A 27,974-nucleotide genomic window follows, 5' to 3' on the forward strand; every position below is an offset into this window, starting at 1 on the left:
TGGAGAATTGTTAAAAAATAAGGGTCAACGGCATAAATATTGGATCTTTTTATAAACTTGATGTATTTATCAACAAAAACGCTATGTCGCGCAAAAATCTTGCAACTTTTTAAAGCTTTTAAGACAGTTTTCTGGTGTAAAAGCTTTGATGAATCAGCCAATATACCTTCATTCTTTTGGGCATTTAATTAGCGCTTTTTCAGGCGGCTTTCAGAGCAGAATTCACTTAGAAAAGAAGTCATGTACACATACACTTAGATTCTCTATGTGTCAAGAGAGCAATTCAAAAGTTTTTAGAACTATCCAATTTTAAAAAAAATGAGATCTTTAAAAATTCTTGCACATAGATTTTTCAGCTAAAAAAACTTTGCAAAAAAAAAGTAAAGATCTTCCATACATATACACTAAGGCTACGTTCCCACAATGATTTTTTTGTGAATTTCTGCAACTATCAAGTAAATTAGGTTACTTGAGTTTTTACAGTAATTAGGTTTTGAGAGCTTTTGTTTACGTGTTTTTATCGCATTTTTGACAGGGCGTTTTTTGTCTTCTGTTTGTGTGTCAAATCTGCTTAGTTTTTGATACTTCTTGGTATTTGGCTTTGACAAAACTTTATTGATGCAGTCATGTGCGGATTACATGCATTTTAATGCATTTATGCAGCGGAAACGTATTATAAGCAGCTTGTGTGTTTTTTACCTGCAGATTTTCCGCATCTAATGCAATTCTATTGGAAAAATCTGTACAGAAAACTGCGCAGAAATTGACATGCTGCGGATTTGAAACACGCAACGTAGGTCAGTTTACGCTGAGTAATAAAGAAGCTCCGTGGGCGCGAGATTTTTATAATTCTCATCCACTTTGCTATAACTGTAAGATGCTGCGTTTTTGAAGCAGCGAATGTGCGCATGTGGACTAACAAAGATTTTGTGAAATCTCATCCTTACAATGTGAAGAAAATCCACAGCCAGTGTAAACTGGTAGATACTTGGGATCTGACATCTGCAGCATGTCAATTTATGAGTGAAATATGCAGTAAATCCGCTGCATTTCCACTAGGAAAGAAGTAATGAATTTTTACGACAGATTTGCTGCAGATTCTCTGTGTGGATCACTTAAAGTTTGATGGTGGAAAAGCTAAATAATCCGTATATAATCACATACATGAGAAAAATAACATAATCACACTGTGATCAAATTCTGATCAGAATGTGATTATCATAATCGGCCCGGTTGCCTTAGGATAGGTTATCAAAATTCAGATTAGTGGGGGGCGGACACCTGGGACCCCCATTGATCTGATATCAACAGCCTATCTTAAGGCACACATATACATTAGACTAACGTCGGCCAAACCTGCCGATATAGTGGCACTAAACAACCGCCAATCGGTAAACCTTTATTGATCGGTGGTCGTTTACTAGCCTGCTCAAACAGGCAGACCAGAGTAAATGATGTGCAATGAGCAATCGTAATACATCTCTAATTAAGTTCACATAGGCTGCCATTGTTCTCAGCAGCACGGATCCTGTTTACACAGGACGATGCACCATAGAGAACGATACTCTTTTGGGCTGCACTAAAGATAATTTCACCTGATGAAAGAGCGCCTTGCTCGTTCACGGGGGGGTTCAGCAGCCTGTTTACACGGCAAGATAATCGTGAAACGAGAGATTTTAAGACCGCTCGTTCTCGATTATCTTTCAGAGTAAATGCAGCTCAATATATGGGGGCCCTGACAGATAAAAATGGGGGAAGATAATGATTTTAGACTGCAGATCCTTTTGATATGCAAGAGATAAGCGGCCAGAGGCAGCAGCTAATCTATGGAGAACGCAGGAGCACTCGCTCTGCTGATGGAGGAGTCAGGAGAGATCGCTGCCGACACCCTGGCCCACAGTGTGGTTATATTTGGCCACCACCACAATCGCCACCCCTATGTGGAGGCCCATTATTCTGTATGGAGGACTATGTGGGACTCATTATACTGTACGGAGGACTATGTAGGGCCCATTATTCTGTTTGGAGGACTACGTGGTGCCCATTATTCTGTTTGGAGGACTATGTGGGGCCCATTATACTGTATGGAGGACTAAGTGGTGCCCATTATTCTGTTTGGAGGATTATGTGGTGCCCATTATTCTGTATGGAGGACTATGTGGTGCCCATTATTCTGTATGGAGGACTATGTGGTGCCCATTATTCTGTATGGAGTACTATGTGGTGCCCATTATTCTGTATGGAGGACTATGTGGAGCCATTATTCTGTATGGAGGACTATCTAAGGCGCATTATTCTGTATGGAGGACTATGCGAGGCCCATTGTATTGTGTGGAGGACTATGTGGGGCCCATTATACTGTATGGAGGGCTATGTGGGGCCCATTATACCGTATGGAGGACTATGTGGGGCCCATTATACCGTATGGAGGACTATGTGGGGCCCATTATACTGTATGGAGGGCTATGTGGAGCCCATTATTCTGTAAGGAGGACTATGTGAGGCCCATTATTCTGTAAGGAGGACTATGTGGAGCTCATTATACTGTATACTGGTTCGCCCACAACTTTGTCCAAGTTTTTTATTTTGGTCCTGCGTGTGCTTAAGTTTGACATCCCTGCCCTAGATGAATACTCTGAGGGGAGAATAACTTCTTAATGTCTTTCCATACTGTAGAATCCAATGAAGCGCTTTTCCCTGCTGGGTAGTGTAGTCCTACAGACTTTTATTGATTCCCTGAGTAATGATTTACGCTCAGGAGAAAGCACATTTTATAATGAGCAGGATATAAAAACTCACAAATTATTGACATCATTCTCTCCAGCTTCATCCAGCTGTCTGTCACTCATCTGAAGGTTGCCAGGGAAACGAGGATTCTGGGAGCACAAAACAGAAAAACTGAACATGGGAGGAACAATACAAGAGGGACATAATACACATGTGAGAGAGGAAGAGCGTTACGTGGCAGTGTGCAATTACGGGACAGGATACCTGGAGCTAGGGGCACAGCTTTGCTCTACAAAGATGAATGTAATGTTTCATATGACAGTGTGAATGGTTACTGAGCTTCATCCGGGGATACAAAATTCAGTGTCTGGCAGAACTAAAGCAGCAAAGCAACAATAGATCAATAGGTCGGCACAGCAGAAATATTACTTATATGTTCAAAGTCAATTACATCAGCAATAAAAAGCAAAATATGGAAGTCAATTAGGACCAATATTGTCCCAGCTACACAATGAGTCTATTCAGATCTTCAGTGTCCATGGTAAATAACCATTATGAACACACATGTATACTGACCAAGCTTCTTCTCTGGTGAACTGCCAGGCATTACATACAGGAAATAATGCACATGAGATACAATGCTTAAAAGGAATTGTCAGTAGGATCAACCCTCAAAAGCGAGCCGATGTCTTCTTCAAGAGAAATCTACATTTATCTTAATACATAAATGAGCTCTTAAGATCTATGGGCCGGACACTGATCTGCATGAGAATCTGCCTCCAGAGATTATTTTAGATGAAAGGGGGCGTTACCAGTATGAGGCATGTAATGACTGTTAATCACACAACTCTGCACTAAGATCAGAAGTAACACAGTACAGCAGAAGTGAACTTTGTCTCATTACAAAAATATTTGCAGCTCCAGTACTCTTGCTGTGCTTCAGCTTCCATCTCACAGACAGCTGATTTGGCGGAACGAAAGTTAAGCAGAGCTGAAGGCTCTGTGAGAAGACAACTGCAAATGTGGTGGTTGTGTTTGTAATGATACAAGACTTAACTCTGCTGTACTGTGTTAGTTATAATCAGGCACAGCTCTGCAGCAAAGCTGACAGCACTGCAGCAAAGCTGACAGCACTATGAAAGGACAAGTGCTGCTGCAAATGTATGTAATGACACAAGGTTCACTTTTGCTTTGTAGTCTTAGCTCTGCTCTACTGCATCATTACATGTCTCACACTGGTCATGCCCCCTTTATATAAAACAAACTCTGAATAAAGATTCTCAAATATCTTAAAAACTCATTTACATATAAGAAAACTGTGGATTTCTCTGGAATAAGACATCGGATCACAGATATCAAGGTATCATTTTATTCAACTTTCTATGACCTGCATGTCCATATAAACGGCTTAGGAGGGTTGATCCTGACGGATTCCCTTTAAAGCTTTCTGTGCATGCTTAATGGAAAAATGTCACATTGAACATGTTGTCTGATCAGCACTATGCATGATAAAAAGCAGGAGCTGAGCAGACTGATATATAGTTTGCTGGGAAAAAATGTAGTCTAAGGCTACACTCACACATCCGCCATAGTGCTGTCCATTTTTTCCATGGACTGCACACTGACCATCAAGTTTAACACATCAGTTTTAAAAATGGGTCTGTGTCTCCTGTCCATGAAAATGAGAGCATGTCCTATTCTCATCCATTTTGCAGATCAGACTCAGCCATTAAAGTCTATGGGGACCCATGTAAAACGTATGACACAACATAGAAGACATACTTTGGAATTCAGTTTTCCATCCAAGTTTCATCTATTTTTAACTGATTGTTAAGAACCAATGGATAAAAAAGTTCATGCAGTCTGCCTGCTTCACTGAAAAAAAAGACACCAGAAAAATGGATGACACCAGAGAAAAAAAAAATCTGTCAGTTTCTTTGGGATGGTAACACTTACACGGATGTGTGAATGTAGCCTTAAGTCTCATTCAGTCTTTTTTTTTAATACAATGAAAAATGGACTATTTTCCATAAGTGCACTGGATCCAATTTTGATTTACCTTTGGCCCGTGTGTCTATTTTCACCATTAGGAGAGAGTCACACGGGCATATAACTCTGACGAGGATCGCAACGCAATGCTCGGACTGGCCAACGGCTCTACCGTAAGGAGTGTGACAGCTTGTATATGCAGCTGTCATGCTCGGTCCGGGAAGGCAGACGGTCAGTCCGACCATTGTGTTGCGTTCCTCGTCCGAGTTATAAAAGCCGTGTAACGTCTGCTTTTTGTAAGCAAAAAGAAAAAAAAATCAAAAGTTTCTCCTACCTAGGAACAATAAAAATCAGACAGTACTCATTTTTTTTCACACAGACCCATTGATTAAATTGTGGACATTCGGTCAGCAAAAAGAATTGGACATGTGAACAGATATGAACATGTAAAATACAGGGAGAAAACATTTGTGAAAACTGGATGTCTGAATGAGGCCTACTTTGTATTTTAATTATTTAAATCCGTGATCTTTTTATACTCAAGTTCAGTGGGTGATCCTACTAAGTGATCACCTATATTCTCTTTATGGCTGGGGTCAGACGAGCGAGAGAATCAGATAGATAATGCTAATGACATTCGGCTCAAACTCTTTCAAAGTTTAGGCCAAGTGTCATCTTACTGTGATTCGATTCTCTAGGATGAAAGAATTGTATCACAGGCGCGGAAAAGGCGATGACCTTAATTTCTCCATTTTCTCCATTGTCTGTGTTCACAAAAATCGGACTGCACTCAGATGACATCCGAGTGCAGTCTGATGGTTAACATGCACCCATAGACTTGAATGGGTGTGCATGCCCCCATATGCGGAGCCACTCGCAGAATGTTACGATTTTTTTCTCATGCCGGATCAGTATGAGAAAAAAATCGCAAATCTGCACTGCCCCATAGTAAAACACTGGTCGGAGTGCTAAACGATAAAACATCAGATAGCACTCGTTCGATGTACACGTTCGTGTGACCAAGCCCTATGATTGTGAATACATAATAGTTGTCAATCAATGACTAGGACCGCCCACTGGACTCCAAAGAACAGAAAGTGAAGTAATTTAAATACATGAAATACATTTTATGCTGAATATTTACCCTCAGTAGTATATATCAATCTTCTCAGGGCCTCTTGATCTACACCATGTTGGCCACAAATTGGACCACAGGTACAACATGAGAGGTTCCCTTCAAGAAGGTGGAAAGCTCTGCTGACCAGAGTCTCTTCTACGTGAAAACACAAAGGTTTTTGCCGGCACTGATTGTTGTGGGCTTCATATCAGAAATACGACCTTCTTTATACCAAGCAAGACATAGTATATGACTTTTTTAAGAGCGTTTTTGGGCTTTATCACCTTTGTATGAAAATCCATCTTGGTGTTCAGAAGTTTCAGATAAATGCTGCATAATTGTCCATATCCATCGCTCAGATGCCCCTAGAAGGGAAAAAAGATTATTTTATGTTGTAAGAAATCAAACAGAACTGCATCGGGTTACATATGAATATTATGTAATGTACTATCCCTTTAAAGTGTTTTTCTTTTTTTTTTTTACTTTTTACTAAGCAAGATTACAGAACACGTCACCACAGCAGGCACTTAATCATCCTTATAGCAATTGGCGGATTTGAAGATGAAATAAGAAGTATCTGTCCTCTTACCCACATCCGGCTCATGTCAATTAGTTCATTCTTGTAGCGCAAAGAGTCCTTCAAAACCTAAAAATAAAGACACTGTAAGAGTTGTACAAGGAAAACACCAAAGGATTAATAGTGCCGGCACACGATGTATCTTCTAAGGGACTCCAAGGAAGGAAACATAATTTCCTGAATACCGCCACCTTGATTTCCCTATACTCAACTAACGAGAGCTCTATCCATTCAGCAAAGCCAGATGGGAAGAAGCAGAAGGTGATCCACCCAATGGACACATCTCTCCACACCCGGCTCTTTTTAAAACTATGACACCAATTCACCAAGCAGTTTTTGCCAGAATTCTGGTGTACATTTACTTCAAAGTTTGCTAAGTTTTTGTGCAACCCAAAATTTTTATGTCAGTCTCAGCCAGTTTGAGCAGATGGGACATGGCCAGCACTTCTAAGAGGGACCCAAAAGATTGACACCAAACCAGGAAAGGCGCAGCTGCCCAGCAAGGAGAGCCCTTAAGGGCCGGGAATACTCTTCATTCAGCTCCCATTAAATGGAAGGGGGACGTTTGGTAGAGCCTTTCCCAGGCCCACTCAGTCTAGGACCAGGTGAGTACCTCTGCTGGAACCCCAGAAAGCATAACCAAAAGGGAAAATGAGAAAACCCTGCTGAAATAGCAAAACCTAATGCTAACACCACAAAGCACCAAACACATGGAAACTACAATAAACAGCAAAGGACTGAGCAGGGAGCAGGATTATATAGCCGGCCTAAAGATCAGGTGTTGATCACTTCAGAATCTTCCCCAGACAGTCACTCCTTGCTAGCTTCAACCACAGGCTGGACAAAATCCCACCATTGCTCATTGCTAAAGAAAGCAGCATCCTGCGTTGCTTGGCAACTAGGGAAGATAGAGTCCCATCTTCCCTGGACAGTGAAATCAGTGAGGGAAGCGGCGTCCCGTGTCCTCACACATCCTACAACCCCAGAACTAGACACTACTCCAGATTGGGACAGATTTCCTGCACGAGTAGTAACTCTGCTGCCCGAGTCAGGACAATGGCGGCGCTTGCGACCGGAGACGCGCCGTACCGGACCAGCTCCATTACCATGAGCACGGAACCATAATTCATAACGCAAGCCTGACAAATTCATCACAACTTACGTCACTAAAGGAGCATAAATTATAACTGATGTACATTTCTGGTGGTGGCACACGCCAGTTGGAAGATGTGCCAAATCTATTAAGAGACACAAGCCTTATAATGAATCTGGCGCATCTTACTCCATCTCTTCTTTCATTACAAAATGCTAGTTTTAATGAATCGGGGTCTATGTTTCATCCAAAATGTCAAGATCTTTTAAAGTAAAATACAGTTCTTTGAAAAGAGGGAGTCTATAAATATTTAAAGGGAATCTTTTATCAGTGTTTCACCCCCAAACTATTTAGATGCACATATAGATCTTTCAAAGACAAGTTCAGAATTAACTGTACATGACCAGTCTGTTCCTCTGTTACGGAGAAATCAGTGTTTGAATTTTTATGTATAAGAGGCTGAAGAACTATTTGTAGATCTGAAGCCTCTGTCACTCCGGCTCTATACCCCGCCCAGCGCTGCCTCCTTCTGCTGCTTGATTGATGGCTTCTTTGCTTTAATTCACAATGCATAACAGATAACAGTCAAGCAGGAGGAGGCACTGCTGAGGGAGGAATAGAGCTGGAGTGACAGGGGTTTCAGATCTACAAACAGCTCTTCAGCATCATTTACATATCAATTCAAAAGCAGATTTCTCAGTAAGGGAGGAACAGACTGGCCATGCAAAGGTATAGCTGTATTTGTCTTTGAAAGCGCTACATGCACATATAAATAGTTTGGGAGGGGGGTGAAATCCTGTTGACAAGTTACTTTAATGCTGCTTGTAGTTGGGAAATTGATGACAGAAGACCCTTTAAATATGTATTTTCAACACACAGCTCAGTCATCTCTGTAGGTTTAACTGTACTTACATTTGGATGTCCATCTCGGAGCAGTTTGTGAAACACATGGCAAAATTTCCAGCAGAGCACTGCATTGCTAGACAGGGGCAGGCGATTCACAGCTACCCAGAAAGTCTGAGCTCCCTTCTCATGGTGAGTTCCCAAAATACAAGGTAGAAGTAAATTAAGGACATAAAACTTACAAAATTGTGATTCATCAGAACAAACTCAGAAAAATAATAGGATAAAGCCCATCACCGCCTTATGAACAACTAATGATGAGGCATGCCATGTGTGGCCCAGAGTGACATGCAGGATCTTCTCGTTATACACATAGCGCTCTACCGGCCATTATTCTTACATCAGCGGTGATGCATCTAACTATTTCGGGAGCTATTGGACCGTTCATAATGGCGCGCTTTCATGCCCTATGATTTTAGGGAACATTTGGTGAACAACATTAGCAACTCTTCATTGAGCTACATGATTGGGATGTAGAAGGACAATATTTCCTATCCTTTCATGACTGCTGACAATGTATATGAAAAAACAAGTAAAAAAATAGCAAAATGCAAGTAAGCAGGAATATACATAGCCCTAACAGCCATCATCAGGAAGTACTGAGAGAAAAGGGCAGGATGGCAAAAAGAACGTTCAAACCCTGAAAAGAATAGATGGGACCTTAGCCAGGGAAAAACAACATGACTCCATCTGCTGAGTCTTGCACTAGAATAGATCAGCAACTGTTCATGCTATGAAAGGACCAGTAACCTAAAATACCAATACTTAATATTTATAACTCCTTTTTGTCACAAGATAATAACATGTCATCTTTAGTGACGACTTCTTTTACCAAAAGTAACAAGTACTGTATGGAGCGCTATGTGAGGCCCATTATTCTGTATGGAGGACTATGTGGGGCCATTATTCTGTATGGAGGACTATGTGGGGCCATTATACTGTATGGAGGACTATGTGGGGCCATTATTCTGCATGGAGGACTATGTGGGGCCATTATTCTGTATGGAGGACTATGTGGGGCCATTATTCTGTATGGAGGACTATGTGGGGCCATTATTCTGTATGGAGGGCTATGTGGGGCCCATTATTCTGTATGGAGGACTACGTGGGGCCCATTATACTGTATGGAGGACTATGTGGGGCCATAATTCTGTATGGATGACTATGTGGGGCCATTATTCTGTATGGAGGACTATGTTGGGCCCATTATTCTGTATGGAGGACTATGTGTGGCCCATAGGAATATGTGGGGCCCATTATACTGTATGGAGGACTATGTGGGGCCCATTATACTGTATGGAGGACTATGTGGGGCCCATTATACTGTATGGAGGACTATGTGGGGCCATTATTCTGTATGGACGACTATGTGGGACCCATTATTCTGTATGGAAGACTATGTTGGGCCCATTATTCTGTATGGGGGACTATGTGGGGCTCATTATACTGTATGGAGGACTATGTGGGGCTCATTATTCTGTATGGAGGACTATGTGGGGCCCATTATTCTGTATGGAGGACTATGTGGGGCCATTATACTGTATGGAGGACTATGTGGGGCCATTATTCTGTATGGAGGACTATGTGGGGCCATTATTCTGTATGGAGGACTATGTGGGGCCATTATTCTGGTAGGAGGACTATGTGGGGCCTATTATTCTGTATGGAGGACTATGTGGGGCCATTATTCTGTATGGAGGGCTATGTGGGCCCATTATTCTGTATGGAGGACTACGTGGGGCCCATTATACTGTATGGAGGACTATGTGGGGCCATTATTCTGTATGGATGACTATGTGGGGCCATTATTCTGTATGGAGGACTATGTTGGGCCCATTATTCTGTATGGAGGACTATGTGTGGCCCATAGGAATATGTGGGGCCCATTATACTGTATGGAGGACTATGTGGGGCCCATTATACTGTATGGAGGACTATGTGGGGCCCATTATACTGTATGGAGGACTATGTGGGGCCATTATTCTGTATGGACGACTATGTGGGACCCATTATTCTGTATGGAAGACTATGTTGGACCCATTATTCTGTATGGAGGACTATGTGGGGCCCATTATTTTGTATGGAGGACTATGTGTGGCCCATAGGACTATGTGGGGCCCATTATTCTGTATGGAGCGCTATGTGAGGCCCATTATTCTGTATGGAAGACTATGTGATGTCCATTATTCTGTATGGAGGACTATGTGGGGCGAATTATTCTGTATGGAGGACTATGTGGGACCTATTATTCTGTATGGAGGACTATGTGGGGCCATTATTCTGTATGGAGGGCTATGTGGGGCCCATTATTCTGTATGGAGGACTATGTGGGGCCCATTATACTGTATGAAGGACTATGTGGGGCCATTATTCTGTATGGAGGACTATGTGGGGCCCATTATTCTGTATGGAAGACTATGTTGGGCCCATTATTCTGTATGGAGGACTATGTGTGGCCCATAGGACTATGTGGGGCCCATTATTCTGTATGAAGCGCTATGTGAGGCCCATTATTCTGTATGGAGGACTATGTGATGTCCATTATTCTGTATGGAGGACTATGTGGGGCCCATTATTCTGTATGGAGGACTATGTGAGGCCCGTTATTCTGTATGGAGTACTATGTGGGCCTATTATTCTGTATGGAGGACTATGTGGGGCCATTATTCTGTATGGAGGACTATGTGGGGCCCATTATTCTGCATGGAAGACTATGTTGGGCCCATTATTCTGTATGGAGGACTATGTGTGGCCCATAGGACTATGTGGGGCCCATTATTCTGTATGGAGCGCTATGTGAGGCCCATTATTCTGTATGGAGGACTATGTGAGGCCCATTATTCTGTATTAAGTACTATGTGGGGCCATTATTCTGTATGGAGGACTATGTGGGGCCCATTATTCTGTATGGAGGACTATGTGAGGCCCATTATTCTGTATGGAGTACTATGTGGGGCCATTATTCCGTATGGAGGACTATGTGGGGCCCATTATTCTGTATGGAGGACTATGTGGGGCCCATTATGCTGTATGGAGGACTATGTGGGGCCCATTATACTGTATGGATGACTATGTGCAGCCCATTATACTGTATGGAGGACTATGTGGGGCCATTATTCTGTATGGAGGACTATGTGTGGCCCATTATTCTGTATGGAGGACTATGTAGGGCCCATTATTCTGTATGGAGGGCTATGTGGGGCCCATTATTCTGTATGGAGGACTATGTGGGGCCCATTATACTGTATGAAGGACTATGTGGGGCCATTATTCTGTATGGAGGACTATGTGGGGCCCATTATTCTGTATGGAAGACTATGTTGGGCCCATTATTCTGTATGGAGGACTATGTGTGGCCCATAGGACTATGTGGGGCCCATTATTCTGTATGAAGCGCTATGTGAGGCCCATTATTCTGTATGGAGGACTATGTGATGTCCATTATTCTGTATGGAGGACTATGTGGGGCCAATTATTCTGTATGGAGGACTATGTGAGGCCCGTTATTCTGTATGGAGTACTATGTGGGCCTATTATTCTGTATGGAGGACTATGTGGGGCCATTATTCTGTATGGAGGACTATGTGGGGCCCATTATTCTGCATGGAAGACTATGTTGGGCCCATTATTCTGTATGGAGGACTATGTGTGGCCCATAGGACTATGTGGGGCCCATTATTCTGTATGGAGCGCTATGTGAGGCCCATTATTCTGTATGGAGGACTATGTGAGGCCCATTATTCTGTATTAAGTACTATGTGGGGCCATTATTCTGTATGGAGGACTATGTGGGGCCCATTATTCTGTATGGAGGACTATGTGAGGCCCATTATTCTGTATGGAGTACTATGTGGGGCCATTATTCCGTATGGAGGACTATGTGGGGCCCATTATTCTGTATGGAGGACTATGTGGGGCCCATTATGCTGTATGGAGGACTATGTGGGGCCCATTATACTGTATGGATGACTATGTGCAGCCCATTATACTGTATGGAGGACTATGTGGGGCCATTATTCTGTATGGAGGACTATGTGTGGCCCATTATTCTGTATGGAGGACTATGTAGGGCCCATTATTCTGTATGGAGGACTATGTGGGGCCCATTATTCTGTATGGAGGACAATATGGTGCCCATTTATTCTGTATGGAAGACTATGTGGGGCCCATTATTCTGCATGGAGGACTATGTGGGGCCCATTATTCTGTATGGAGGACTATGTGGGGCCCATTATTCTGTATGAAGGACTATGTGGGGCCCATTATTCTGTAGGAAGGACTATGTGGGGCCCATTATTCTGTATGGAAGACTATGTTGGGCCCATTATTCCGTATGGAGGACTATGTGTGGCCCATAGGACTATGTGGGGCCCATTATTCTGTATGGAGCGCTATGTGAGGCCCATTATTCTGTATGGAGGACTATGTGATGTCCATTATTCTGTACGGAGGACTATGTGGGGCGAATTATTTTGTATGGAGGACTATGTGGGGCCTATTATTCTGTATGGAGGACTATGTGGGGCCATTATTCTGTATGGAGGGCTATGTGGGGCCCATTATTCTGTATGGAGGACTATGTGGGGCCCATTATACTGTATGAAGGACTATGTGGGGCCATTATTCTGTATGGAGGACTATGTGGGGCCCATTATTCTGTATGGAGGACTATGTGGGGCCATTATTCTGTATGGAGGACTATGTGGGGCCATTATTCTGGTAGGAGGACTATGTGGGGCCTATTATTCTGTATGGAGGACTATGTGGGGCCATTATTCTGTATGGAGGGCTATGTGGGCCCATTATTCTGTATGGAGGACTACGTGGGGCCCATTATACTGTATGGAGGACTATGTGGGGCCATTATTCTGTATGGATGACTATGTGGGGCCATTATTCTGTATGGAGGACTATGTTGGGCCCATTATTCTGTATGGAGGACTATGTGTGGCCCATAGGAATATGTGGGGCCCATTATACTGTATGGAGGACTATGTGGGGCCCATTATACTGTATGGAGGACTATGTGGGGCCCATTATACTGTATGGAGGACTATGTGGGGCCATTATTCTGTATGGACGACTATGTGGGACCCATTATTCTGTATGGAAGACTATGTTGGACCCATTATTCTGTATGGAGGACTATGTGGGGCCCATTATTTTGTATGGAGGACTATGTGTGGCCCATAGGACTATGTGGGGCCCATTATTCTGTATGGAGCGCTATGTGAGGCCCATTATTCTGTATGGAAGACTATGTGATGTCCATTATTCTGTATGGAGGACTATGTGGGGCGAATTATTCTGTATGGAGGACTATGTGGGACCTATTATTCTGTATGGAGGACTATGTGGGGCCATTATTCTGTATGGAGGGCTATGTGGGGCCCATTATTCTGTATGGAGGACTATGTGGGGCCCATTATACTGTATGAAGGACTATGTGGGGCCATTATTCTGTATGGAGGACTATGTGGGGCCCATTATTCTGTATGGAAGACTATGTTGGGCCCATTATTCTGTATGGAGGACTATGTGTGGCCCATAGGACTATGTGGGGCCCATTATTCTGTATGAAGCGCTATGTGAGGCCCATTATTCTGTATGGAGGACTATGTGATGTCCATTATTCTGTATGGAGGACTATGTGGGGCCCATTATTCTGTATGGAGGACTATGTGAGGCCCGTTATTCTGTATGGAGTACTATGTGGGCCTATTATTCTGTATGGAGGACTATGTGGGGCCATTATTCTGTATGGAGGACTATGTGGGGCCCATTATTCTGCATGGAAGACTATGTTGGGCCCATTATTCTGTATGGAGGACTATGTGTGGCCCATAGGACTATGTGGGGCCCATTATTCTGTATGGAGCGCTATGTGAGGCCCATTATTCTGTATGGAGGACTATGTGAGGCCCATTATTCTGTATTAAGTACTATGTGGGGCCATTATTCTGTATGGAGGACTATGTGGGGCCCATTATTCTGTATGGAGGACTATGTGAGGCCCATTATTCTGTATGGAGTACTATGTGGGGCCATTATTCCGTATGGAGGACTATGTGGGGCCCATTATTCTGTATGGAGGACTATGTGGGGCCCATTATGCTGTATGGAGGACTATGTGGGGCCCATTATACTGTATGGATGACTATGTGCAGCCCATTATACTGTATGGAGGACTATGTGGGGCCATTATTCTGTATGGAGGACTATGTGTGGCCCATTATTCTGTATGGAGGACTATGTAGGGCCCATTATTCTGTATGGAGGGCTATGTGGGGCCCATTATTCTGTATGGAGGACTATGTGGGGCCCATTATACTGTATGAAGGACTATGTGGGGCCATTATTCTGTATGGAGGACTATGTGGGGCCCATTATTCTGTATGGAAGACTATGTTGGGCCCATTATTCTGTATGGAGGACTATGTGTGGCCCATAGGACTATGTGGGGCCCATTATTCTGTATGAAGCGCTATGTGAGGCCCATTATTCTGTATGGAGGACTATGTGATGTCCATTATTCTGTATGGAGGACTATGTGGGGCCAATTATTCTGTATGGAGGACTATGTGAGGCCCGTTATTCTGTATGGAGTACTATGTGGGCCTATTATTCTGTATGGAGGACTATGTGGGGCCATTATTCTGTATGGAGGACTATGTGGGGCCCATTATTCTGCATGGAAGACTATGTTGGGCCCATTATTCTGTATGGAGGACTATGTGTGGCCCATAGGACTATGTGGGGCCCATTATTCTGTATGGAGCGCTATGTGAGGCCCATTATTCTGTATGGAGGACTATGTGAGGCCCATTATTCTGTATTAAGTACTATGTGGGGCCATTATTCTGTATGGAGGACTATGTGGGGCCCATTATTCTGTATGGAGGACTATGTGAGGCCCATTATTCTGTATGGAGTACTATGTGGGGCCATTATTCCGTATGGAGGACTATGTGGGGCCCATTATTCTGTATGGAGGACTATGTGGGGCCCATTATGCTGTATGGAGGACTATGTGGGGCCCATTATACTGTATGGATGACTATGTGCAGCCCATTATACTGTATGGAGGACTATGTGGGGCCATTATTCTGTATGGAGGACTATGTGTGGCCCATTATTCTGTATGGAGGACTATGTAGGGCCCATTATTCTGTATGGAGGACTATGTGGGGCCCATTATTCTGTATGGAGGACAATATGGTGCCCATTTATTCTGTATGGAAGACTATGTGGGGCCCATTATTCTGCATGGAGGACTATGTGGGGCCCATTATTCTGTATGGAGGACTATGTGGGGCCCATTATTCTGTATGAAGGACTATGTGGGGCCCATTATTCTGTAGGAAGGACTATGTGGGGCCCATTATTCTGTATGGAAGACTATGTTGGGCCCATTATTCCGTATGGAGGACTATGTGTGGCCCATAGGACTATGTGGGGCCCATTATTCTGTATGGAGCGCTATGTGAGGCCCATTATTCTGTATGGAGGACTATGTGATGTCCATTATTCTGTACGGAGGACTATGTGGGGCGAATTATTTTGTATGGAGGACTATGTGGGGCCTATTATTCTGTATGGAGGACTATGTGGGGCCATTATTCTGTATGGAGGGCTATGTGGGGCCCATTATTCTGTATGGAGGACTATGTGGGGCCCATTATACTGTATGAAGGACTATGTGGGGCCATTATTCTGTATGGAGGACTATGTGGGGCCCATTATTCTGTATGGAAGACTATGTTGGGCCCATTATTCTGTATGGAGGACTATGTGTGGCCCATAGGACTATGTGGGGCCCATTATTCTGTATGAAGCGCTATGTGAGGCCCATTATTCTGTATGGAGGACTATGTGATGTCCATTATTCTGTATGGAGGACTATGTGGGGCCAATTATTCTGTATGGAGGACTATGTGAGGCCCGTTATTCTGTATGGAGTACTATGTGGGCCTATTATTCTGTATGGAGGACTATGTGGGGCCATTATTCTGTATGGAGGACTATGTGGGGCCCATTATTCTGCATGGAAGACTATGTTGGGCCCATTATTCTGTATGGAGGACTATGTGTGGCCCATAGGACTATGTGGGGCCCATTATTCTGTATGGAGCGCTATGTGAGGCCCATTATTCTGTATGGAGGACTATGTGAGGCCCATTATTCTGTATTGAGTACTATGTGGGGCCATTATTCTGTATGGAGGACTATGTGGGGCCCATTATTCTGTATGGAGTACTATGTGGGGCCATTATTCCGTATGGAGGACTATGTGTGGCCCATAATTCTGTATGGAGGACTATGTGGGGCCCATTATGCTGTATGGAGGACTATGTGGGGCCCCTTATACTGTATGGAGGACTATGTGGGGCCCATTATTCTGTATGGAGGACTATGTAGGGCCCATTATTCTGTATGGAGGACTATGTGGGGCCCATTATTCTGTATGGAGGACTATATGGTGCCCATTTATTCTGTATGGAGGACTATGTGGGGCCCATTATTCTGCATGGAGGACTATGTGGGGCCCATTATTCTGTATGGAGGACTATGTGGGGCCCATTATTCTGTATGAAGGACTATGTGGGGCCCATTATTCTGTAGGAAGGACTATGTGGGGCCCATTTATGGGGGACTATGTGGGGCCAATTATTCTGTATGGAGGACTATGTGGGGCCCATTATTCCATATGGAGGACTATGTAAGACCCATTATACTGTATGGAGAACTATGTGGGGCCATTATTCTGTATGGAGAACTATGTGAGGCCCATTATACTGTATGGAGGGCTATGTGAAGCCCATTATTCTGTATGAATGACTATGTGAGGCCATTATACTGTATGGAGGACTATGTGAGGCCCATTATTCTGTATGGAGGACTATGTGGTGGACATTATTCTGTATGGAGTACTATGTGGGGCCATTATTCTGTATGGAGGACTATGTGGGGCCCATTATACTGTATGGATGACTATGTGCAGCCCATTATACTGTATGGAGGACTATGTGGGGCCCATTATTCTGTATGGAGGACTATGTGTGGCCCATTATTCTGTATGGAGGACTATGTAGGGCCCATTATTCTGTATGGAGGACTATGTGGGGCCCATTATTCTGTATGGAGGACTATATGGTGCCCATTTATTCTGTATGGAGGACTATGTGGGGCCCATTATTCTGCATGGAGGACTATGTGGGGCCCATTATTCTGTATGGAGGACTATGTGGGGCCCATTATTCTGTATGAAGGACTATGTGGGGCCCATTATTCTGTAGGAAGGACTATGTGGGGCCCATTTATGGGGGACTATGTGGGGCCAATTATTCTGTATGGAGGACTATGTGGGGCCCATTATTCCATATGGAGGACTATGTAAGGCCCATTATACTGTATGGAGAACTATGTGGGGCCATTATTCTGTATGGAGAACTATGTGAGGCCCATTATACTGTATGGAGGGCTATGTGAAGCCCATTATTCTGTATGAATGACTATGTGGGGCCATTATACTGTATGGAGGACTATGTGAGGCCCATTATTCTGTATGGAGGACTATGTGGTGGACATTATTCTGTATGGAGTACTATGTGGGGCCATTATTCTGTATGGAGGACTATGTGGGGCCCATTATACTGTATTGATGACTATGTGGGGCCATTATACTGTATGGAGGACTATGTGGGGCCCATTATACTGTATGGATGACTATGTGGGGCCATTATACTGTATGGAGGACTGTGTGGGGCCCATTATTCTATATGGAGGACTATGTGGAACTCATTATACTGTATACTGGTTGGCCCGCAACTTTGTACAAGTTTTTCATTTTGGCCCTCTGTGTGCTTAAGTTTGACATCCCTGCCCTAGATGAACACTCTGAGGGGAGAATATCTGCTTTATATCTTTCTATACTGTAGAATCCAATGATGCGCTTTTCCCTGCTGGGTATTGTGGTCCTACAGACGTTTTGATTGTCAATTCCAGAACTTGATGGTCAATTGTGATTAATTTAGAAGGTTCAAACAAAGTGACAACCAAAGTGGCGGCCCTTGCTGTTGTCACTATCGCAAAAATGATGGGCACGAGCGAATGTTAATATCCCTGTGAATAAAAGACACAGCAGACTACTATCCCATAAGGCAGCCGAATTCGAGCCACCAGACCCTCTAATCTGTGTTAACGTTCATTTTGAATTTCGAATTGCCTGAACGTTGGCTCGGCAGACAATTATCTCTCAAGATTAATACATACACATGACAGCTCAATGCGGCCAAAAGTTTATGTCTTTTCTAAGCATGGACACCTCTGGTAGCAGCTTCTCTCCTATGAAAACTAAAGGATTAGCCATTTAAATTCCATTGGCCCAATCCTTCTCTTCCCGACAACATCTGTTGGGACAAAAAGCAGCAACATACAACAGATGATTGACCAGTCCTGCCAAAATTGGTCAGTTATACCAATTTTTATCTAATATGTATGATGGCTCATAGTCCATTCTCCTGATTAAAAGAATGACTTGTGTATGGCCACCTCACACGATCGTTTTTCTCTCATCCGAGAAAATCGGGCCAATTATGCTAATCACACTTGGATCAAACTCTGATCTGATTTTCTTGGATGTGGAGAAGAAAAAAAAAATCTCCATCTTCTCCATTCTGTCAGTCCGTGAAAATCGGAACACACTCAGATGTACAGTCCATTCACGAACCCATAGGTATGAATGGCCAAGTGTGATCCGATAATCGGATGCAACTCGGGCATGCAGCAATTCTTTCTTCAGACTGACTCGGTCCGAAAAAAACTAACATGTGCACAGCCCCATAGAATAACATAGGGACAAGTATAATCCGTTAAAAGGATGGATAGCAAGTGTCTGATTTTTACGGCTGTGTGCGCGAGCCCTTAATGCGACATTTTGGGTAACTAGGAGGTGTTTTTGATCTTTTCTGCTTCTTTTGCTGGTGATAAAATCTGGAAAGTACCTGGTTAATGAAGCCAGAATAAAAAAGAAGACTTCATGCAGTCAGTCTAAGTGTGGGCTGCTTAATGAACCTCATTAAGCAATACTAGGAAGAATGCCTTAAAATAAGGTGAGACATTCTCAGACAATGCTCCCAGTCTGAAGAACAGACAACGCTGAGGCAAAATTTCCTGCTTGTGGAATATGGGTTACAATACAGCTGACGAATGATGAGTGCCACAACATTTCCTGCTTGTGGAATATGGGTTACAATACAGCTGACGAATGGTGAGTGCCAGAACATTTCCTGCTTGTGGAATATGGGTTACAATACAGCTGACGAATGATGAGTGCCACAACATTTCCTGCTTGTGGAATATGGGTTACAATACAGCTGACGAATGGTGAGTGCCAGAACATATCCTGCTTGTGGAATATGGGTTACAATACAGCTGACGAATGATGAGTGCCTCCACGTTTCATGTTTGTGGAATATGGGTTACAATACAGCTGACGAATGGTGAGTGCCACAACATTTCCTGCTTGTGGAATATGGGTTACAATACAGATGACGAATGGGGAGTGCCTCCACGTTTCATGTTTGTCGAATATGGGTTACAATACAGCTGACGAATGGTGAGTGCCTCCACGTTTCATGTTTGTGAAATATGGGTTACAATAAATCTGATGAATGATGAGTGCCTCCACGTTTCATGTTTGTGGAATATGGGTTACAATAAAGCTGACGAATGGTGAGTGCCACAACATTTCCTGCTTGTGGAATATGGGTTACAATAAAGCTGATGAATGGTGAGTGCCACAACATCTCCTGGTGTGAGTCATTATCCCCACTGTAAGGAATGGTATATATAGGCAATGCAGCATATTTATCAATACTATCTAATTCTGAGACAGTGCAAACTTAAAGAGTTACTGTAGTTTTAATTTTTATGAAAATAAGAAATTTTGTAATAGATCTTATTAGAAAAATCCGCATCTTTCTCAGTCAGGACGGATCATTAATTTTCAAAAATTTTAATTCCTGAGTAAAATCTGCATTCAGTGAAGACAGATTGTTATATTTCTGAGATAGAAGATGGCAGTTGGGTTTTATAATAATAACTTTTATTTCCATAGCGCCAACATATGCCGCAGCATTTTACATTTTAGAGGGGAATAAGATTATAAGATTCTATGCAGATGGGAGAGAGAAAAAAGAGAAGGGAAGAGCTAAAGGCAGAGATTAGAACCTCTACCCTCCCATGTACATACAACCCCTGGCAAAAATTATGGAATCACCGGGCTCGGAGGATGTTCATTCAGTTGTTTAATGTTGTTGAAAAAAAAGCAGATCACAGACATGGCACAAAAATAAAGTCATTTCAAATGGCAACTTTATGGCTTTAAGAAACACTAAAAGAAATCAAGATTAAAAATGTGGTACTCAGTAAGGGTAATTTTTTTCAGACCAAGCAGAGGGAAAAAATTATGTAATCAGTCAATTCTGAGGAAAAAAATATGGAATCACCCTGTAAATTTTCATTTCCAAAACTAACACCTGCATCAAATTAGATCTGCTCGTTAGTCCGCATCTAAAAAGGAGTGATCACACCTTGGAGAGCTGTTGCACTAAGTGGAATGACATGATTCATGTCTCCAACACGAGAGATGTCAATTGAAACAAAGGAGAGGATTATCAAACTCTTAAAAGAAGGTAAATCATCACGCAATGTGTCAAAAGATGTTGGTTGTTCACAGTCAGCTATGTCTAAAATCTGGACCAAATAGAAACAACATGGGAAGGTTGTTAAAGGCAAACATACTGGTAGACCAAGGAAGACATCAAAGCGTCAAGACCGGAAACTTAAAGCAATATGTCTCCAAAACAGGAAATGCACAACAAAACAAATGAGGAATGAATAGGAGGAAACTGGAGTCAATATCTGTGACCGAACTGTAAGAAACCGCCTAAAGGAAATGGGCTTTACACACAGAAAAGCTAAACAAAGGCCGTCATTAAGACCTAAACAGAAAAAAACAAGGTCACAATGGGCTAAGGAAAAGCAATCGTGGACTGTGGATAACTGGATGAAAGTCATATTCAGTGATGAATCGCAAATCTGCATTGGCCAAATCTGCATTTTGTTTGGTGCCGTTCTAATGAGATTTATAAAGATGACTGCATGAAGAGAACATACAAATTTCCACAGTCATTGATGATATGGGGCTGCATGTCAGGTAAAGGCACTGGGGAGATGGCTGTCATTACATCTTCAATAAATGCACAAGTTTACATTGATATTTTGGACAGTTTTCTTATCCCATCAATTGAAAGGATGTTTGGGGATGATGACATCATTTTTCAAGATGATAATGCATCCTGTCATAGAGCAAAAACTGTGAAAGCATTCCTTAAAAGAAGACACATAAGGTCAATGTCATGGCCTGCAAATAGTCCGGATTTCAATCCAATTGAAAATCGTTGGTGGAAGTTGAAGAAAATGGTCCATGACAAGGCTCCAACCTGCAAAGCTGATCTGGCAACAGCAATCAGAAAAAATTGGAGCCAGATTGATGAAGAGTACAGTTTGTCACTCATTAAGCCCATGCCTCAGAGACTGCAAGCTGTTATTAAAGCCAGAGGTGGTGCAACAAAATACTAGTGATATATAGGAGTGTTCTTTTGTGTGTTTGTTTTTCATGATTCCATAATTTTTTCCTCAGAATTGACTGATTCCACAATTTTTTCCCTCTGCTTGGTCTGAAAAAAATTATTCTTACCGAGTGCCACATTTTTAATCTTGATTTCTTTTAGTGTTTCTTAAAGCCATAAAGTTGCCATTTGAAATGACTTTAGTTTTGTGCCATCTCTGTGATCTGCTTTTTTTCAACAACATTAAACAACTGAATGAACATCCTCCGAGCCCGGTGATTCCATAATTTTTGCCAGGGGTTGTAGAATCTTATAAAAACCAACTGCCACCTCCTATCTCAGTGATATAACAATCTGTATTAACTGAAAACATATTACCCGGGAATTGAGAATTTTGAAAATGAATGATCAGTCCTGGCAGAGAAAGAAGCAGAATTCTCTGATAAGATATATTACAAAGTTTATTCTTTTCATTTGTACTATTGATTTGTGAAATAAAAATTAAAGCAATGGTTACTCTTTACGGTGCATTTACATTAAAAGATTATTTTGTACGAGCATTCCTAGGTATGCTCGTTTCACAATAATCTTAAAATGTAAACAGGCTGCCAAGAACAATGATCAAACTTTGCTTGTTTGTCGATTAATCGGCAGCCTGTTTATACTGGAAAATTATCATGAAACGAGTGCTCTTAGGAACGCACGATAATCTTTCAGTGTAAATTCAACTTTAATTTCACCACCCATTACTTGGCTTACTTTGAGCCAGAAATTTGTACCCAAAAAATTTGGTGCATTTCTTGTCACACAACAACACATTTAGTCCATTCCCCTTTCTACTAGATGACACCGTTTCCGGAGAGGCTATGCACCATTGTCAGACAAAATGCAGAAGTTATCTATAACGCAAAATACATAAACTGTAAGTTACAATAAGAATTTTGATGCAAATTGCGAATTCTGGTGCATCCAGGTTCATAAATCTCCCTTATCGTGATTCGATATTAACGTACAGTGCAGGAAACTATTTGTAGATCTGTTTAGCTCGAAGTCAGAGGGCACTGGATAAATATTGCAGTTATGTAATTGACTTGATTTGCTGTGTATGAATATACAGTAATACTGGTTGTCCCAGTTTTAAACCTAATCCAGTGTGTTAGAATAAAAGTCCTTTGTGCGCCAACCATCTATCCCAGACAACAGCAATATTGAGATCTAACTGGTCCTAAAAATCACAATGGTAATTTTTATATTATATTTTGGGTAGAATTTCACCTAAACGGCTTTTAAACATAATGAGGAATAGTTTATGACTATTAATGTAAAAAAAGACAAAAACCTTTCCTCATTCCAAATTAGAAAACTTCAATGCCATGGGTCTAACTGTTGGGTCTTCAAACAGGAAAATGGACCTCCAGCACGTTGTAACATCAGACTCTGCTCAGTCATGGTACATATCAATGGATTAGCTTTAAGCAAACAGACCTTTGTCATGCCGTCTGCACTATTTCCCATTTTATTCACACAATCTTTTGGATACAACAAAGCTGACGAATGGTGAGTGTGTCCACATTTTATGCTTGTGGAATATGGGATACAATAAAGCTGACGAATGGTGAGTGCCACAACATTTCCTGCTTGTGGAATATGGGATACAATAAAGCTGACGAATGGTGAGTGCCACAACATTTCCTGCTTGTGGAATATGGGATACAATAAAGCTGACAAATGGTGAGTGCCACAACATTTCCTGCTTGTGGAATATGAGATACAATAAAGCTGACGAATGGTGAGTACCACAACATTTCCTGCTTGTGGAATATGGGATACAATAAAGCTGACAAATGGTGAGTGCCACAACATTTCCTGCTTGTGGAATATGAGATACAATAAAGCTGACGAATGGTGAGTGCCACAACATTTCCTGCTTGTGGAATATGAGATACAATAAAGCTGACGAATGGTGAGTACCACAACATTTCCTGCTTGTGGAACATGGGTTACAATAAAGCTGATGAATGGTGAGTGCCACAACATTTCCTGCTTGTGGAACATGGGATACAATAAAGCTAATGAATAGTGAGTGCCACAACATTTCCTGATTGTGGAGTATGGGTTGCCGTAAAGACAATTGATGCGGTTCAGTCTAAGAGCGCTCAGTCCGGTTCGCTCTTCCGCTCAGTTCTGTTACAGCTGCATGTTTTATGAATAAGTCAAATATTAATTCTCTTTCTAAGAATAGCCTGACAGGCTGCCAGCTCTGCCCTGCAGGGACACAAATCCTAATGTGCTGATGCATTTAGTATTCCTTTACCACCCCCATCCTGTAGCACATATAGCATTATCACAATGCCACACAGCCGGCTGTAAAATCCCATTCAGCGGCAATTGTGAGCCCTTCCTCCCACACACTCTCACTGAACACCTTCAGCTGTGGACTCCGCCATCCCACCGCTGGTATTATTTCAAAGGATATTTCTTGCATGTTTTTCCTTCACGGCGGCTTCTTGAGTGTTGATAGCTTTATTTATGCTCACAGTCTGAAAAAGGAATGAGAAAAGGCTTTGAACACAATAGACGATGCAAAAAAGTCAGTAAGGCTATGTGCCCACGTTGCGGACCTGAAGCATATTTGTTACGCATCTCCCTGGCGGGAAAATCGCATGCGGATATTACATGCGGTTTTCCCGCCAGGTAGAAGCGTTTGTGAGGCGTCTTTGCATGCATTTCCGCATGCGGGTTATCAAGTGCTTTGACAACTTGTTCACACTATATAAATCCATGCAACCGGCATGGATTTATATAGTGTGACCAAGTAATAGTTAAAAAAAAGAATCAGAATGGTAAAAAATAAAAAAATAAAGTTTATACTCACCTTCCGATGCATTCTCTGCCCCGTCCGGAGTCTTGAGCGGCTCACGCTGTTGTGTGCAGGACCTGCGGTGACATCATTGAGTCATGTGATGGGTCACATGACTCAATGACGTGGCAGGTCCTTCAGACAACAGTGTGACGGAGGGAAAACATCAGAAGATAAGTATAAACTTTATTTTTTCTTTTTTTTACAGCTTCTTTGGTACCCAGGTCTGGAGGAGAGTCTCCTCTCCTCCAGACCTGGGTACCATCCGCACATTGATTCCGCAGCGCTTCCGCAAAATTAATGAACATGCTGCGGATTTTTGACCGCAGCATATACGCTGCGGAAAAATCCGCAGCATGGGCATTGACATTGCGGAATGCCATTGGGGACCATGGGGTGCGGATATACATGCGTTTTTCAAACGTTTACGCTGCGGAAATTCCGCAGCATATACGCTTGAAAAACGCTACGTGGGCACGCAGCCTAACAGGGACACTGAACATGGCGGCTGTGTCTTAAGTGCTACAATGCTGGACGGCTGAGCATTTATTGGAGCTGATATAACAACCTGTACGTCCCGATGAAATGTCAATCATAATACATCATATTTATTAAAGTTGTGGACCATTTCATTACTCAAATACATGGTGACATTACTTCTGTCGAAAAAAAACTACACGGAGGTTAAATTAAAGCCCCCCATACACTTTAAATGCTGTCGGCCAAAGGTTGGTATGTGTATGTGGGGCTTTATCTCCCCCGATAATCAATTGTCCAGGGCCTCCATACACATTAGATTGTCAGCCGAATCCATAGATATCAGCAGATTCAGCCGACATTAGAGTAATGTGCATGGGGGCTTAAAATCGGTGTCGATTAACTTATAATGTATAGTGTTGCTTTGCTTATGGTGCTTCACACTTGTTACTCTTCAAAAATTATATTAGTGAATTGGGTTCTTACTATTAAATTAGGATCGGTAACTAGATTTCACAAAACAAAGGGCACATATTCTTAAATTAGACTTAGACCCACTGAGACTGGTGTACTTACTTTGAAAATGCAAGTCAGAATGGCTGTACAATTAAAAAATACTTCTAAAAGATTTTCAGTTAATCTCTGCCCACCTAGCTTAGTTGACAGCTCCTCAGTGCCCCTCTTCCCTGGTGCCGCTGAGATCTCACACTGCTTAGTACAAGCTGCAGCTGTCAATCAAGCTGTAGGCAGAGACTGAATACACTTATACATATCTGGATTAAATAGTCATTCTGACATGAATTTTCAGAAGAAGTACACCATCCTCATAAAGTCTAACAGATTGATTTAATAATGTCTACAACTTGCATTGTGAAATTAACATCTTTACCTTTAAAACCAGGACAGATTATTTTTAAACTGGGCATCTGTGTCTCTTTTAAGCAAAGTAATGTACATATACTGTACATTATCACTGATTGTGTGGGCACGGGACCAGCAGTGGGAGTATGGCTGTGACTGACAGTCAAAGCCCTGCGCTAATGGCAAGGAAGACAGAAATGTGAAGATGAACGCTTCATGTAAAAATAAATAAATTGCTAAAATTCATTTTTTGTCCACAAAAACAAATCCTTAAATAGCTATGTAGCCCTACAGACTAGGGCTATGGAGTCGGAGTCGTGGAGTCGGAGCCCATTTTGGTGGAGTCGGAGTCCGTATAAGCCAACTCCTAAAATACGTGTATATAATAAATTGGGTACAGTAATTCAATGCAGTTTGTGGGGAATATTTTTTCATAAGAATTTGGGAAAGTTATGAAATGTCCTATAAATGTCTGTCTTATTCCTGATCTAAGGGTCTAGACTGTTAGCTGAGATGAATCTGTGTACAGTAAATTTATCACTTAAAGGGAATCTGTCACCCCCTGGGCGATATCAGACCTCTACTATGGGCCATACAGGGTATAGAAAAGTAAATCTATACTTTAGGGGAGGCAGAGCAGGGCACGTCACAGGGTCTGTCACAGGGCCCTGTGATGTGCAGGGGATGGGGGGAAAATGGTAATTTAGCACAAAGGCAGTGATTTAGGGGAATAGTAAGCAGATAGGGCGCCAAGCCTCTGGAAAACAGACTTTATAAAACCAGATTTCTCTGCAATCAGACCTCTGCTATGGGCCATACAGGTAAGTATAGATTTACTTTTCTATCACCTGTATGCCCATAGTAGAGGTCTGATATCGCCCAGGGGGTGACACATTCCCTTTAAACATGAGCCATGTAAGAGGGAGTCGGAGTCATGGAGTTGGAGTCGATGTCATGGAAATTGAGGAGTTGGAGGTTTGGCTTACCAACTGCACAGCCCTGCTAGTACAGACTTTATCATCACTGTCCCCATTGGGGCTCACAATCTATATTCCCTATAAGTATGTCTTTGGAGTGTGGGAGGAAACCAGAGAACCCGGAGGAAACCCATACAAACACGGGGAGAACATACAAACTCCTTGCAGATGACAGTAGAGCAATAAGAATATGTTAAGGGGTTTCCGGTTGTTTACAAAGTTAGCCCAAACTTTTTGATCACACGCAATATATCTCATGCAACGATATGATCCCTGAGATCAACTATTCACATACTTTGTGACGCTTTTTGATACCAAATTGCTGGATTATTACAAGCAGAACAGTCACTTTATTTATAGAAAACCGGAGAGGCCCTTTAACTTTATAGCAGGATAGCAACAAACAGCAATTACTAGTTTAGACTTCTGGAGGATGTTTCCTGATTAAGGCAGGCGTCATACATTCCTTCTAATGTAATGCATCAATAGAGTGTTTGTATATCACACAGTCTATGTCTCCCTGCGCTGCGGCAATTATCCGGCTCTCTACATGATCTGCCTGACAGCTAAATAAGCAGCTTGTTGCTTTCAAGGCAGCCAGTGCACGTACAGCATTAGTGAAATGTTATAGCTGCCAACCATCATACTGGACCTCTTTCGCCACTTTCCTGCTGTTTACATGACTATAGGTTGCTGACTTAAGTACTGATTGATTCAGCGCAGCACACAGTTTACGATTAGTATGTCAAAGCCGTCATC

General features: G+C 42.4%; 1 protein-coding gene across 1 annotated transcript in view; it reads right to left on the reverse strand.

Annotated features, from left to right (window-relative positions):
• Positions 1-27,974, reverse strand: part of HIP1 (huntingtin interacting protein 1) — a 199,203-nt gene that overhangs the window by 116,723 nt on the left and 54,506 nt on the right. Inside the window, exons 2-6 of the mRNA XM_073667838.1 lie at positions 24,517-24,580; positions 8,416-8,558; positions 6,423-6,479; positions 6,118-6,198; positions 2,800-2,876 (exon numbers count right to left, since the gene is read on the reverse strand). Coding sequence (XP_073523939.1) covers positions 2,800-2,876; positions 6,118-6,198; positions 6,423-6,479; positions 8,416-8,558; positions 24,517-24,580 — 422 coding nt within the window. The remainder of the gene's footprint in view (positions 1-2,799; positions 2,877-6,117; positions 6,199-6,422; positions 6,480-8,415; positions 8,559-24,516; positions 24,581-27,974) is intronic.

Source organism: Phyllobates terribilis, unplaced genomic scaffold (assembly GCF_046119375.1).
Source record: "Phyllobates terribilis strain yellow unplaced genomic scaffold, ASM4611937v1 Scaffold_2__4_contigs__length_985480577, whole genome shotgun sequence".
Taxonomy (NCBI): Eukaryota; Metazoa; Chordata; class Amphibia; order Anura; family Dendrobatidae; genus Phyllobates; species Phyllobates terribilis.